We start from the raw sequence: 15,606 nt of genomic DNA on the forward strand, positions 1-15,606 counted from the left end.
TTATACAAGTTCAGACATAATCTAATCATTGATAAAAAATAACATCAAACCTTGTTTTTTTATAGGAATAGGTGAATATAATAGTTTTATGCAACAATTCACTGGTCATGCGAAGGTTAATTCCAACAATATTATAAAGAAAAAAAGACAAAGAACATCTTAAAAGTAATGGGGCCGAAATTGCAAGCATTGCATACAGGCTTTTCAATTTCTTATTATGAAAATCTTCAAATCAATATATTAGGCAAATTTGTCGTCTTTGTGAGCATTTTCTAAGTTTGAGAAATGCCTGTATTGTTTATTCTGTTGCTATGTGATCTATGTTTTTTTATGAAGTTTGTTTATTTTGAGCCAGTGGCCTTTGTTTACTTAAAAAAAAACAACTGAATTCATTTGAATTGAAATAATAAAAGTCCAGTCAAGCTTAACACTCTAAACGAAAAGCAATTACGGCGTTCAATTTGATTTCTTCTGCAAACTCTTTTTGTCTGCATTGACTGCCAGAGTGCGTTAAAGTCGACACCGGATGTAAAAAAGAAAGCATCGTTCTTGCAATATTGAGATTAAAAGTGTTTACCATTCCTTTGACATTTCCATGTTGACAGCTTAATAACATAACTGCAATTTCTGCTCTGTCTTGCCTGAGTGTCTCCTGCTGTAAATGGTATCTTTGCTTTACCAATAACGATAAATAAGTATTATTATGCATGGTAAAGACAACAAAAGTAATAACAATTGACAACCGTTGATACAACTATATTCAACTAGTAATGGAATAGTGTTCTTTGTATCATTGCATAGCAACAAAAATAAATTATTACCAAACAATCTGTCTATCTGCAAAGCACAAAGTACTGTTGAAAATATCCATCACTTCATTTAACAGCATTGACCTTGCTGGGAATATTGTATTTGCTTGTTCCTTAAAAATTACCGCTAAATACTTGTGCTTAACACATTTAGAGAGCACTCCGTATGGGATTAAAAGTGCATGTATTTGTTTTACACATGTAGATGGCATTTTGCATGTCATTACATATAGAGAGCATGCTGCCTGTCACCAGAGTTACTTTGTGTGTGTACGTGAAATACAATAATAATCTAATTATTGCAGTATTGACATTGCTAAGAAGGTCTGATTTGATTGAGCTATAACGATGTCTCCCGCAGAAAGGAAAGTGGATGATTGCATACGAGAGATTTAATACGTTAAAAGGATTGACAAATTGCCACTCTCTATTGGTTAGTTCATATCGATGTCTCTCGCAGATAAAAAGGTAAATGCTTGAGTTTCAGATATCAAATAATAACAATGGAAAACCAGCCAAAATGAGCCAGTTTGTGTACACAGTATGTGACTGCTTATATGCTGTACGGCTAATGATATTAATATTTAATTACTGAACATTTAGCCTATAAGTTTTACATGGAGACTATATGTATTCGCCAGAGATGAATCTTGAGATTAACATGTTCTAGTTTTAATAAATTGCCTAAAGCTATTTGTCTCTTCTGTTGGAAGTTTCCGTTTTGACAATTCCTCGTTCTTTCTTGTGCTAATATGTATGTTAAAGAACCACTTAACGCATTAATGCTTAAATGAAATACACGTAATCGGCTATTGTTAAGATAAATCGCTATATAAAAATCGATACATTTTTAATGTAGGTTTTGCCTTCAATGTACTCTGTATTTAAACAAGAAAATTTACAGTTTAAAGCCGAATCATTGTATTATGGGATCGGTAATTACCGATGCTGTAAGTATGTAAGAACAATTAATAGGCACTGATACGTGAGGATTGGTCAAGTTTATGTAAAAGGCGTTTTGAACCTTCAGAAATATAGTCTGTCATTTACACAACAGAACGCAGATTTGAAAAGACATTCCTACTGCGGAGTTTAATTTAATAACAAAAATAATGTGGATATTGCGTTATTAGAGTAGACGTTATAAAACTCACTAAAAGTAGGTTCCATCTAAAACATATGTAAAGGAAAAAATCCCTAGCCCAAATATCTGACAATAAAAGCTTTCTGTTGCAATATTAAGTATCTTTGTTTGTGGCCGCTTAATATGCATTTTTCATCGAAAAGTCGCCATTTTGAAGGTCTTTCAAACAATGGGTAGGTAATATAAATCTGGTTTGAAATACGGTGAAATATCGAGTTTTAATAGTGAAATAACTTTTGTTCATATTTTCGGCATCCTTATCAATGAAAATAACATCTTTAAGAACTCATTTTAAGACTAATTATATATATTCGAATATTCGATCAAATGTTTGGTATTGGGGTGTCAAAATCGGTATTGAAATATTCGATGTTTTGCTGTTGACAATGTGATAACAATACACTAAACACGCCTCATACAGTGTATGCCATTTAGAGACATATCGGCGGGTACTTTAAAAGTCCCCGTAATTTTACAATAACTGGCTATAAGACAAGTAACAAAAAATCGATTATTTTCGGTAAACTTAAATGCCTTTGTCAATTAAGAAGTAAACTAGTTCAATGCCAGAACGAGGCTGCTCGTATTTGATCAGAAATCCATCTAAGTTCACGTTGTTTACGAATAATGAAGGCACATGAATATTAATTAAAATATTTTTTGTTCATAGTGTATTACTTTTTATCTTCCTGAAATTAGAAGTTTTAGATGCTCATTTTGTGAAATTTAGGGTCCGCCGCGCGAAGTGGTTACGACAAAGTAGGACTAAAATGCCCAGGCTATTAATTTAGCGAATATTATAATAGTTTACAACAACTTTTAAAATATGTATTTTGGTAATATCGATTATTCGAAAATTCGTTCAAAAGAATTACGGAATATTCGATTGTCAATTTTGCCATTCGTTTGCAACCATACTTTCATATGATCGAAATTGAGTACCTCATTTTTGAAACAGCAAGAAATAGTCAAAATATTCATCCGTTGTCAATTAGATTGTAAATGTATAAATGAAGAATATTTTGGAAATCAACAAAATTGAATGTTTCTTATGGAAGTGTTAATTCTACTTTTTACATTTTGTTGAAGTTGAATTCTCCCCATTTCGCTATCGTTTGGGAAAATGACAAATGCTCAAACATGTTTTCAATGTTATCTCATATACTTAATATGTTTTCACCTGTCTGGTTTTGTTTTACAAAATTGGCAGAAAAATAACATTAGTAAAAGAACTCCAAATAATCAACCTAACACACCTGTTTGACCGGAAACAGAAGTAAAAAGTATTGGATTCCCCACAAGCCAGCGAAGAATGGCAGTCAACGTCAACGACTAATATCGCGTGTAAGGGGCTATCCACAGGCGGTCTGGTAATGCAAAAAAAAAGTTTTTAGAAAAAATGACTATAATTGGATAAATGTTAAAAAATTAGCAAAAAAGGAAAAACTGAAATGACTTCAGTGTAAGATTGTATTTTATTTAACTTATTAGGGACACTGGAACACACCCTTTATCATAAGCAGCTGCTTCAAATGTTTGTAATAATTTTCGTGCGTGTAATATGTTGTCTTAGTGGTGTTTAAATTAACCAATAATGACGTTCTGTACTGTGAGGTTAATATGTTTTAAGTTTAAGTTTTTCCTACAAAAAAAATCTGAGTTTCGATCCGATCGATCGCCCGACATGATTTATGGTTTGCGTTAACTGTTTTATAGGGTAAGATAAATGCTCATGGGTTTCGTTTATTTGGGATTAATGCATTTCAGAATTCAAGGGCCATGAGTCAATTCTTTGTATGACTGACACATAAATAACAATGACATAGATAGATATGTCGAAGATAAAGCTTATCAACATTTCTTACAGGGACAACCTTTTATAAGTAGGAAAGGAATTGTGCATGTTATATCTCGACGTCTGCAGACAGAACTATTCACAGTTTAGCAACAAGCTTTGTGTGGTGAACATAATTTATTGATTGTATAGCCATTGCAATGTTGGCAGAAAGTAAGTTCCAAGTTATCATGAAATAGACGATTAGACGTTTAATATAACTTTTTAAATGTGTTTTGGAATTTCTTGAAACGAAAACAATGGAAACTACAGGATAAAGTCCAGTAGCCTAAACATTAACTAAGATCATGTTTAAATGTACAGATGGTTAAATAAAGACTACTTTCTTAGTTTCTGTATGGCTGAAAATTACATCAAACATTAACATAAAATTAAAATACATTAACTTGTGATTTCCCCCACACTACACTTTCCAAACAATTGTGAATATAAATAAACTAGTGTGAAGAATTTCGCGTTAATGTTTAGTCAATTCTTAGTCAGGTTTGAAGCTGTAATGGAAACACTTTTATAAACACTATTAGGTTTTTGATCTCCTATCATCGCCAGTTAGTTTCTAGTTTATTTCGTATTTATTCAGTAACTTCATGAACTCGCATATCGTTGACTTTTTCATTTTCATATCTTCTGATATTAATAAACTAGCTCGGTAACATGCAATCTAGCAGCAAAATTATTACTGTAGTGTAACATTTCTTGCAAATGAAAACACTGAGAATGATTGGAATATGGACTTTTAACGGCTGTGCATATTACCATTGTATAATGATTCTATACTTAGTCAAAGTTAGCATTGCAAATGGCGATTATTCTCGAAAGAAATCTTTCTTTGCGTTATAAACAATATCTTGATTAGAAATTCTAGCCATGTGCTCTAACTTTGACTTTTTTAAATGTTTAATGCTTTTGTCGCGAATTTGTAGTTTTTGTCGACTGATTTATTGTCAATGTTATGTTGACAGAGTGCATGTTTTTGTTTTATATTGTGGAAAATGATTGTGAATGGTTTCATAGCACTGTAATTTGTTGGTGCAGTTATATGTTTTCCTATTATTTTCAATTATTGCCATTTTTGCCATGAAATATGATTACACCTGATAAAGAATAAAAGTTTTTCGTTTAATGGCACAGGGTAAACGCAAAAGACATTGCACATAACAACAAACAATCACGAACCAGAAACATTGAACATCAGCACAAAACTCCACAAACAACGCATTATATATAGTCTATATAAAAAGCGAGGTGTGTTGTATAAAGGATTGTTTGGTTCCGCCTTGGAACGGTCAGTAAAATGTAATTTTACTGGGCGTTAAAACCAGTTTGTGTGCACAACCTCACTCTTATCCAAAAATCCCGAATACAGTAAAATGTAAATTGCAATTCTTATCAAAGTATGCATTAACTTGAGGAAACTTAATAAAAGAACAAATACTAATAAACTAATATGTAAACCCCTAGTACTTCTATGATTAGGGATCCTGACTCTATCTGCAGACGAAAGAATACAAGTCAGAGTACCTCATGCAATCGCTGTTCAAAGATATGATGCAGTTATTGTATTAAACTGTAACTTATTCTTATTAACCGATAATAAAATACCCTCCGCGACGCAGTATCTCACACCCGCTGTCTTCTTATCAAACAGCAAAAACAAGGGATACATTTGAAATACCACGTGATAAAAACTGATAAAATATTTCTTCGTAAAACTCGCCCAACTCGTTAAAATAACAAAACATGTTTGAAAGGATTGTTTTGATTATTGAAAAACAAATTGGAGCTCGAAACTAAAAGAAATGAAATCAGACCGATTGCTTATTTCACCTTCCCAACGAACTTAATTTTATGGAAGGCCGTTAAGATATAAACCGTTATTGACTTTTCACGTCATGTTCATATGTGATTTTCCTGACAATTTCGACAACAAAGTATATGGTATAACATGTGGTGTTAGTCTGTTTGTAAATATGCATTTATCATATTTAAAAAGAAAGTGGTCGACCTGCCGGTTGGTCTCTTAAGTAGTAGCATTAGTAGTAGCATCAAGAATAATTCGGATACGACATATGTACAACATTACTGTGATGATTACTTGTAAGATCTTATAGAATGTTCGGTTTCTAAATAATCGAGTTTAGAATACACGGTAGAAACATGAAAAATGAGTATTTTTAATGCATATAATTAAGTACATTTGTGAAAAGATAAGCAAACTTGTTTATCGACGCTTGTTTTTCTATGATTATGAGCACAAACCATTAATACTTTTATCGGAAACAATATATGATTATATATTATATAATAATTAATATTGATAAAAACTTAGACATTGTCCAATGGTAAAAATATATAGTTTATTATACGTCGTCCATATTTCAATTTATGGCTTGCGTTGTACGAGTTAAAATGTTTGTATAATTGATAATAGTGACTTAATAAAAGCATTTATGTTGTATTTATTGGTACTGAGTTCTTTATCAATCGATAAAGCACTTAAAGCAACATTGAAAATAAGATCTAAAAAAAGTTTAAACAGTTATTAAACAGCTTAGATCCCTGGTAATGTCTAGTCCGTGATGATGGCATTTAACGTACAGCAAATTCAAATAAATTGGTGTTTTTGCTTTTTGTGTTGTCATTTTGTCGAATGGGTTAAGAAATAATAACAAATTATTCTAGCTCTAGCTAGTTTCGCAGGTACGATAAAATGCATGATACAGTCAAAATAAGTCAAGTCTAACAAAGATTAATTAGCAAATTTAATTTGAACATTGCCATTATAAAAAGAGCTTACAAAGAGCAAGATAATCTTTAATTTGTTCTCGTGAGCTAGATATAGTTATTTTCCCATAACTCCCACTAACTCCTTTCCTAATTGAAAGACAAACAGTGTCTTTAGTTGCGCAGGATAGGTTTTGGGTTCATTGAAACAAAGTTAACATTTCTTGAATGAGTCTGTGGTCTGTAATATATTCCCGACATGACTGACACGTGCTATTTAATTGCAAATAAATTGCACGATATGGAGGGTTAAATTAACCGAACTGCAATCATGCCTGCTATTCTTGGCCACTGCAGACAGAATTATGCGCGGACTTCCAATACTTTTCGACATCCCAAAACTGCTGCATACTCTCAATGAACCAACGTTTAACATTAAACCTCATGTTAGAGAACAGAATGAACTATTAAACAGTACAAACCATTAAATCAATCCGACCGATTGCCACACTCCTTAATCGAAAACAGGAACATAGAGTCAAACCAATATGAATCAGGGCATATGACAAGTGTCCAAAGGCCACTGATATTTCTCTTAAAATATTTGATTTCCACCCATTTCGCCATAAGCGCAGTGTTAAAACTAGAGTCCTGATGAGTACGTCCACAAAATATGTCGTATTTAGACTCGCCGAAGCGAGGAAACAAATGACTAAGTCACTGTGATTCTGAAGTTCGTGTAAAGGCTTTGAAAATGCATTAGTCAAAACAACAACCTGCATCAATAAAGCTTAGAGTATTTTCATTACAGTGCGGATTAAGTTATTACATATATACGAGGGTATCAACCACTGAACTTTACAATTTGGGTAAAGGAAGCACCGTACAATGAAGACTGAAATCCAAAAATTTAGAAGTGAATCAATTTTCGTCATGTGCGTACAATTAAATTTAGAATGCAAGGAATACTGAATATTGCATTGAGGTTTATTTCTTCATGTCTTCTTCACGAATAATGAATGTTGTTCTTCTAGTTTACCAACACTAACACTGTACACGCCCTTATGTAGGTGTCTTGTTCTCAATATAAGCATTTGGCTTTTATTCCACACCCGATTTGATTTCTGGTGTGTTGCTTTCAACTGATATTGAAGCAACTAAATTATTTTGTAACCTTCCCTTCGTTCATCGTCTGACATTAATAAGCATGCCCTCTAACAAATATTACGAAACAAATCCATTATGTTAGCGTGACAAAGTAAAATCGCCAATATCATATAGCTCACACCACACATATCAAACAATAGGTTGTAGGGTGCAGAATGTTAATTGAAGTTGAACGCACCTGTAACCATATCACACAAATACTTAAAATACTTCTCATTTTCGATCTCAACTCATTTAATCACATAACAACAAAGCTATTGAAACTCACATATATTTTACTTTTCAAATATGCATTCTCTCATAGAATATTTTAATTTAAAAAAAATAATCTACAACAATAAGTATTTTTTTTATCAATTACCCAAATTGTTATTGCTCTAGAATATGTTTTTTTTAAATATTGACAGAAAGTTGTTTTATCATTATGAAATATGCTTTATGTGGTAAAACGTGTTGAGATCGATGGTTGGATTTCGTGATATTGATAGACAAGATATGTTTTAGTTTTAGCAGTACATAAATTTCAAAAATGCAGGGACTGATAGCATTTCAACCAATGGTGTGTTGACAAATATGTCTAATAATTCATTTCTGTTCATTAGTGCAGAGTTTTACCATAAAGGTTGGAACACGTCTTCATCACATAAATTGTCCATTTGTGCACATCAAACACGCTTTGAGCTGGTTTTAACTAGAATTGTAAGTAAACGACCTTCTGCTCATTCTTTCAAAACCAGGAAGCTTCGCACACTATCTGTACTACTTTGATTTAGTTGCGGTTTTGCAATATATTGAAAAGTAGCGCGTTATCGTGTTTACTGAAGTATTCATTATTGATAAATGTTCAACTAATATTGCAGCCGGTTTTCAATTTAAGTTTTGAAAAACGTGTAGTTTTACGTATTTGAAGCTATCAATGGTTTAGAGGAATACTTAATGCACGAAAAAATTGTATTTTCCTCTAATATTTCATCAACCATTGTTCATTGTATGTATTGCAATATATTAGTATGTACAATTTTTAATTTTGTGTAAAGTATATATCCTGCTAGTTTTTATTCCACAGTATTGCATCGTGTACGGCTGTTTTATTGTTTATCTGTGATCAAGGATAGGACTTTTGTTCTGTCACATTTATAGTTATGATTTTTGATCTTTAAAGGGACTGTACACCAGATTGGCATCAACTTTTTTTTTCTGTAACGAATCTTAGGACAATTATTTATTGAAATGTTTTACTCTTTGATATCATTATTGTAAAAAAAACATACCAAAATGTAATAAACATAATCGAGTCGGAAACTGGGTTTGAACCGGTGTCGCCAAAATTGCAGTCCAGTGCTGTATCCACGGTGCTGCGAAGGCTTACTCAACACAGTTGGAATATTTAAGCTATATACCTAGCATGGTCATATCACGTGATAAAATCGACTGGCCAATCACGCATAAGAAATGAATTCTACTAGGTACACATACCTAGTAATATTTTTCAATGGAAAAATACGAAAAAAACTGCGAAAAAAATAAATAATTGTAAACTATGTGGTACTTCAGTTAGTAAGTTCCAATGCATTGTACACATCGATACGAAGTTTATGTCAGTTTATGACAATTATCTTTTTGTTTCGCTGTTTTATCATACGGAGTGCAGTCCCTTTAATCTTTGAAATCGGATATCAGTTTTGTATATGGATTTGTGATGTTTTATTTGCGATTCTCATTAGCTTGACATTGAGTAACAAGTTTCTTTATACGCATTTTCTAAACTGTAACGTTCCACAGCGGTTGCGTTGTTTCCGACTTAAAAATCTTATTGATGAAATTTAGGGAAATGAAAAAGCGATGTAGAAAAAACATGCCCATGGGAGGTTATGTTTAAGGCACATTCGTAATATGACTGCCAAGAGTCATCAAAATGTTTTTCTTACATACAAGCAAGAGTTGTAATTTGTTTGGCTTGGAAGAATGTCTATTCAAGACTACAATTGGGATACATTGATTCTGAAAATATTCTTTGTGAAAAAGTTCATTTTATGCATTGCGTATATATATGTGTTCAACAAATCAACCCCGTGCTTTAATTTCTTCTAACTGTTGATGGCCAAGTCCATCGCATACAATATGAATATATTCCAGTCAACATCGAAAATACATGTCATTCTCCTGTATTTTGTGCTTTCTAGAGAAAAGGAAATTGTAAAGAAAATGAAAAATAGAAATAAATTGCTATGAAGAGTTTTCACAATACAGACAGAGGAAAGAAATTCAATTAAAACAAATAATATATCTCCCTTTACGAGAATAACCATTTTAACCACGTATGATTCAAAATATTTGCACCTTTAATATCTTCTATTCCGAATGAATATAAATTAAATGCTGTATTACTTGTATACCTCTGGCAATGTATAGACGATATCAGTGTTTGGCATGTTAACTTCTTTCGCTTCGCTCATAACAACACAAAGATTGCGAGAGATTTATTGCATTATTCCGCTCGTTATCCAAAGTAAAGTTGGCATTTATGGCTACAAACAAGTCTATTATTTTTAATCAGTTTCCCAGACATAAAAAGTCGGCCGTCGTGATTTAACAATTTATCCAAGTCCTACAATAATCTATGAATCTAATATCGGTCAATCACTCCTGCTAACAATTTAAAGCATTAAAGTTGCAAAATTACCAAAGCCCCGGCAACCCAAAAATTAGCTAATTTCAAACTTGGCGCAACTTCGTTTATTATTGCAAAGTTTGTATTATTGAAAAAATATGAAAATATGTAATTATTTATGGTTGTTGCAACATTATTTATATTAATATTTCATAACGAAAATGGTTATGTGATACTTAATTAAGGTCATAAAGTATACATAGAAAATGGTATTCATTGATGAGCAAGTACTTTTAAATAAGTTGCAAAATAAAGAATTTATCAGCATATTCAATGGGTATAATATGCAAGATGCAATGCTGTTGTGTGTTAGAATGAGTTGAAAGTGAGTTTGAGAACTCACTTATAGAGGTGTGTTTGCTATATTTGGGGTGGGAATGGGTGCTCATGAACACAAAGCATTAACACATTGACATATGAACCGAACCTTTGCAACCACTTCTATTGATAGGAATTTAGCAAATATATCACTGAATCTGACCAGCTCTCTTAATCTGATGTCAGTATCCTATAACGCAATGTAATACCTCTGGATGGCTAACCAGACCCGATCCCCACTCGTTACTGTCAACTCCAGTAATTGATGCCAATAATCCGTACATGTTACTCCCTATCACATCGATCACTTTTTCTGTGCGTAAGACGTTATGACTGTCAGATATACTGTTAGTTTAGGATAAGACTTGTGTTTATTGGCTTTACGATATACTCATATTAAGCTTAGCAACCTTTCTTTTCGGTGAAACATATTTTGCTTGAGGATTGTTATGAATGAAGTGTTAAACAAAACAAAATAAAACGTTCAACGCCATTGGATATTTTAAAAGTAAATTTCTTAAATAATGTCTTAAATAAAGTAATTTTGTTTAAATTCAAATTATATTTTCTACATGAACGCATGTGTTTTAAAGGAGGATTATAAACGCTTTAAAGTTGTTAATATTTACAACAAGAGAGATGGCTTGTAGGACGCCTGATCGAAACAGGAGACACCATCACACTACACCGTATGTATTATTTGTTCATCCTACTTTTGTTCGTAACTTAGCTTAACAAGTGTTTTGTCAATGCCTAATTCCTCTCTTTTACCGCCTTAACGACAGCTTCGAACAGTCGGTTTTAAATTTGCAGAGTTTCTTTGTCAACGGGCCGATCATTTTAGCGTGATTTAACGCTAAAATTAATTTTTTCGACTGAAGGGAAGTCAATGTAAACCATAAATGCAGAGATGCTTGCAGGGTTTTAAGCCCGGCTAAGTAGTTAGTTCCACGTGATACGCATTAAATTGCGCATACTCGCTGATAGAGGCAGTCTGTTTCTTTGATGTGTAATGTCGATCAACAGACTAAAAATGTTTAAAGATGCGCTCTTACTTCAAAATAAGATTTACTACAATTAATACATTTTTAATATACCAAAAAGGAAGAACAAATGTTGAAAACAATGGCTCTTATGAAGCATACCGTGTTTACTTTGAAAAAATGATGCAGCAAACACGTTATTTCTACCTTATGAGATAAAGAAGACCGCAGTAAATTGTTCAGCCTTCACCAGTCATTTGATATTTTGGCGTTTTCAGCTATTAAATAAATACACGGTTACAATATTGTAATCATTAATTAAAATTTTCCATTAATGCATTATTTAGTAAGAAGTTAAAGGTTTTAATAATCACTCAACATTTATGTTTGTTATACATGTGTATGGGTTGATTCTGAATAAGAGTGTAACTTTAAATTAATTTTAAATTTCTACGGAGTTAAAGGCACGATCATACACTGAGAAATGTTAAGTTCATTTTGAAACAGAAAAATATTGAATTGAAAGTTTACTTACACCACTAGATGATTTTCTTATCATTTCATGTTCATAAGAAGTTTAAGTCGATTGTATAAACACATATAAATTATTTCTCAATGCGGACTGTTCTTGAATAACTAAGCTGACTTAATTAACGTATTAAGAAATTCAGTATAAGTTTTGGACTCTATCCACCTTTTTTCCAGTGTTATTAGATAACTCAACACTTTATGGAAAGTCAGTGTACCAATAACATATTAATGACATATGAAAAGCAGGATGTCTCACATTAATAATTTTATAAGTCTATCTTATATCCTGCGAAATGAAATATGCTTAAATAAAATAGAATCCTTACGAAATTCATGAACAGCCCTAATGTAGTTTTGTGTATCAAAGGAACTATTTTTATATATTGATAATCCGTACTAAAAATGATGTTCGAACCCAAGGTTTTTAATTCACATGTATATATAGGCGCATACCTTCAAGTACCTTCAAGTATCCAATTAACTATTAAATTCACTAAGAAAACACAAAATTCCGTGTTTCAACAAAAAGCGCATGATACGTTGTGTACTGATGTGTTTTGTGCATAATTTACATGTTTTTTGTTTCAATACGTTACGTATTTGGTCTGTGTTAATTTTGATTATGCTCAAATTTGTAAAACTTAATATATTTGTAAATATTAAATCGAATTAAATATTGTTTAAACCAAAATCGGATGATTAAAGATTAAAATGAAAGAAATCAGTATCTTTTAGAAATGCGACAATGTGTTGCAAAACAGCTGTATTTATAAACGTATGTTTTATGACGCATATGTTTAATAATGCAATTCATATCCACACACACATACAGACGCACACAAATACACACGCACACGCACAACCACACACGCACAAGCGCGCACACACACACGCAAACACACACACACTCATACATCCACACACACACACGCACACGCGCGCGCCCACACACACACACACACACACACACACACGCGCGCGCGCGCACAAATAAATGATAAACATAATGGAAGTTTATGCATTAGAATAAGCCTACAACTAGAAGAATAAACAGGTATTAAACACCAATTGCTAAATATGAGAGATTAAAATTTAAGTTATGAACAGTACATACTGAGCATACTAAGCTGACAAATAACAGAAATATCAAACTATGAACAAAAGAAACAACAACTGTTCTCATCTTTTTTATTGTATTATTCATTTGTTTGTATATGTGTTTTTGCTATACACGACATTGTTTTATGCAGTATACTGCATGAAACTGACTACAATTCAAAGTAGTATTTTACATCCAATCGCGTGTTATGAAGTGGGATACCAAGAACGGTATCAATGCTGTCTTTGAATGATTGCGTCGTTGGTTCTGGTGCTGCCTATCTATTCCAGTTGTGGTGTTTGTACGTGTGTATCTCCTGGCATAATTAGTTTGGCCACTTAACCGTGATTATACTTGTGTATTTTAATACTGGATTTGTCCCTGTACTCCTTATTGAAGTATAATGTACTTAGATACAAAAATGGAAATCAGAAGTTGCCCGTTGTAACTTGTGACTTATCTGACATGTTAGTGCCAGCCGGTCACAGTCACCGGAAATGCCTCTCAAATGCGAAAATACACAATGTAAGTGTTGTTACCAATAGCCATGTAGTTCATATCTCTCTTTTCATGCATGGATCGATTTCTAGGTACAAGATATATAACACGTCTTGTTTGACTTGATTTAGTTTCCAATTATGAGTGGTGCACACAATGCTGTACACAATGGCCAGTATTAAACTAATTTACTCACAATTAGAATACCAGAATGCAAAGAAATATACGTCTGGAGTAAGAAGTAAGCAACATCCTTGTTATATTGAGATAAGAAGAGTCTTATATTGAGATAAGGAGAGTCTTATATTGAGATAAGGAGAGTCTTATATTGAGATTAGGAGAGTCTTATATTGAGATTAGGAGAGTCTTATATTGAGATTAGGAGAGTCTTATATTGAGATAAGGAGAGTCTTATATTGAGATAAGGAGAGTCTTATATTGAGATAAGGAGAGTCTTATATTGAGATTAGGAGAGTCTTATATTGAGATTAGGAGAGTCTTATATTGAGATAAGGAGAGTCTTATATTGAGATAAGGAGAGTCTTATATTGAGATAAGGAGAGTCTTATATTGAGATTAGGAGAGTCTTATATTGAGATAAGGAGAGTCTTATATTGAGATTAGGAGAGTCTTATATTGAGATAAGGAGAGTCTTATATTGAGATTAGGAGAGTCTTATATTGAGATTAGGAGAGTCTTATATTGAGATAAGGAGAGTCTTATATTGAGATAAGGAGAGTCTTATATTGAGATAAGGAGGGTCTTATATTGAGATAAGGAGAGTCTTATATTGAGATAAGGAGAGTCTTATATTGAGATTAGGAGAGTCTTATATTGAGATTAGGAGAGTCTTATATTGAGATAAGGAGAGTCTTATATTGAGATAAGGAGATTCTTATATTGAGATAAGGAGAGTCTTATATTGAGATAAGGAGAGTCTTATATTGAGATTAGGAGAGTCTTATATTGAGATTAGGAGAGTCTTATATTGAGATTTGGAGAGTCTTATATTGAGATAAGGAGAGTCTTTTATTGCGATTAGGAGAGTCTTATATTGAGATTAGGAGAGTCTTATATTGAGATAAGGAGAGTCTATAAGTCCTTTGACATTTCAATATTGGCATATGAATAATGGGCTTGTGTTTTGAGTAATTGAAATTTCTCCCCTGTCTTGGCTGGCAACAATCTGGGTGTCTTCTGCTTGTAAATTGGCTCTATATTTAACCAATAACGATAACGCATGTAAAATTCTGTACCACAGAGTAATTTACATTTGTAGACAACAGTCGCTGGTATGCAATCTTAGTATGACATACTTTAATGACAGGGAAAGGACGTCTTATTGCAACTGTGCAACTGACAGTTTCGTTCAAAAAGAGAATCTTTACTGAAAATGGAAAAAAACGTAGCCCATGAAACACACAATTTTATCGGTTGAATGCAATTTGTTTCGGTATAACGGTACTGGTATATGATTTCGTTAATGCGGAATCACATTTTGTTGTTACAAAATATGATTTCAAAATTTAAAGATTTTCTTTATTATAAAAATGTCATCAGTATTGCATGGCATCTGTTTGTTTGATGTATGAAAATATATGAAATGTGCCAAATAAACAGTGAAAATTCATCATCATCTTTATGATTGATGAGTAACTGGGTATAAGGAAGATGGTCCTTTTGAGCATTTTATGTCATTTTTAAATGTAAACCATAGCGACGTTATTCTACCATACATTGATGTATCATTTTAGGCATGCTGCCTTGATCTTGTTTAGTTAGTGTAAAACGTATCAGCCATTTTAAC

The 15,606-nt window shown here is 32.5% G+C and overlaps 1 protein-coding gene across 2 annotated transcripts in view; it reads left to right on the forward strand.

The window, feature by feature from the left end:
* The window catches only part of LOC128243333 (protein-glutamine gamma-glutamyltransferase K-like), a 240,508-nt gene that overhangs the window by 114,015 nt on the left and 110,887 nt on the right, over window positions 1-15,606 (forward strand). Inside the window, exon 1 of one of the 2 annotated variants that reach the window (XM_052961034.1) lies at window positions 11,078-11,377. The exons of the other annotated variant lie outside the window; for it this stretch is intronic. Within the exon in view, the coding sequence (XP_052816994.1) occupies window positions 11,328-11,377 (50 nt within the window). The 5' untranslated portion in view covers window positions 11,078-11,327. Of the gene's footprint in view, window positions 1-11,077; window positions 11,378-15,606 lie in introns of those variants that run through there. 2 annotated transcript variants of the gene reach the window in all.

Source organism: Mya arenaria, chromosome 8 (assembly GCF_026914265.1).
Source record: "Mya arenaria isolate MELC-2E11 chromosome 8, ASM2691426v1".
NCBI classification, from domain to species: Eukaryota; Metazoa; Mollusca; class Bivalvia; order Myida; family Myidae; genus Mya; species Mya arenaria.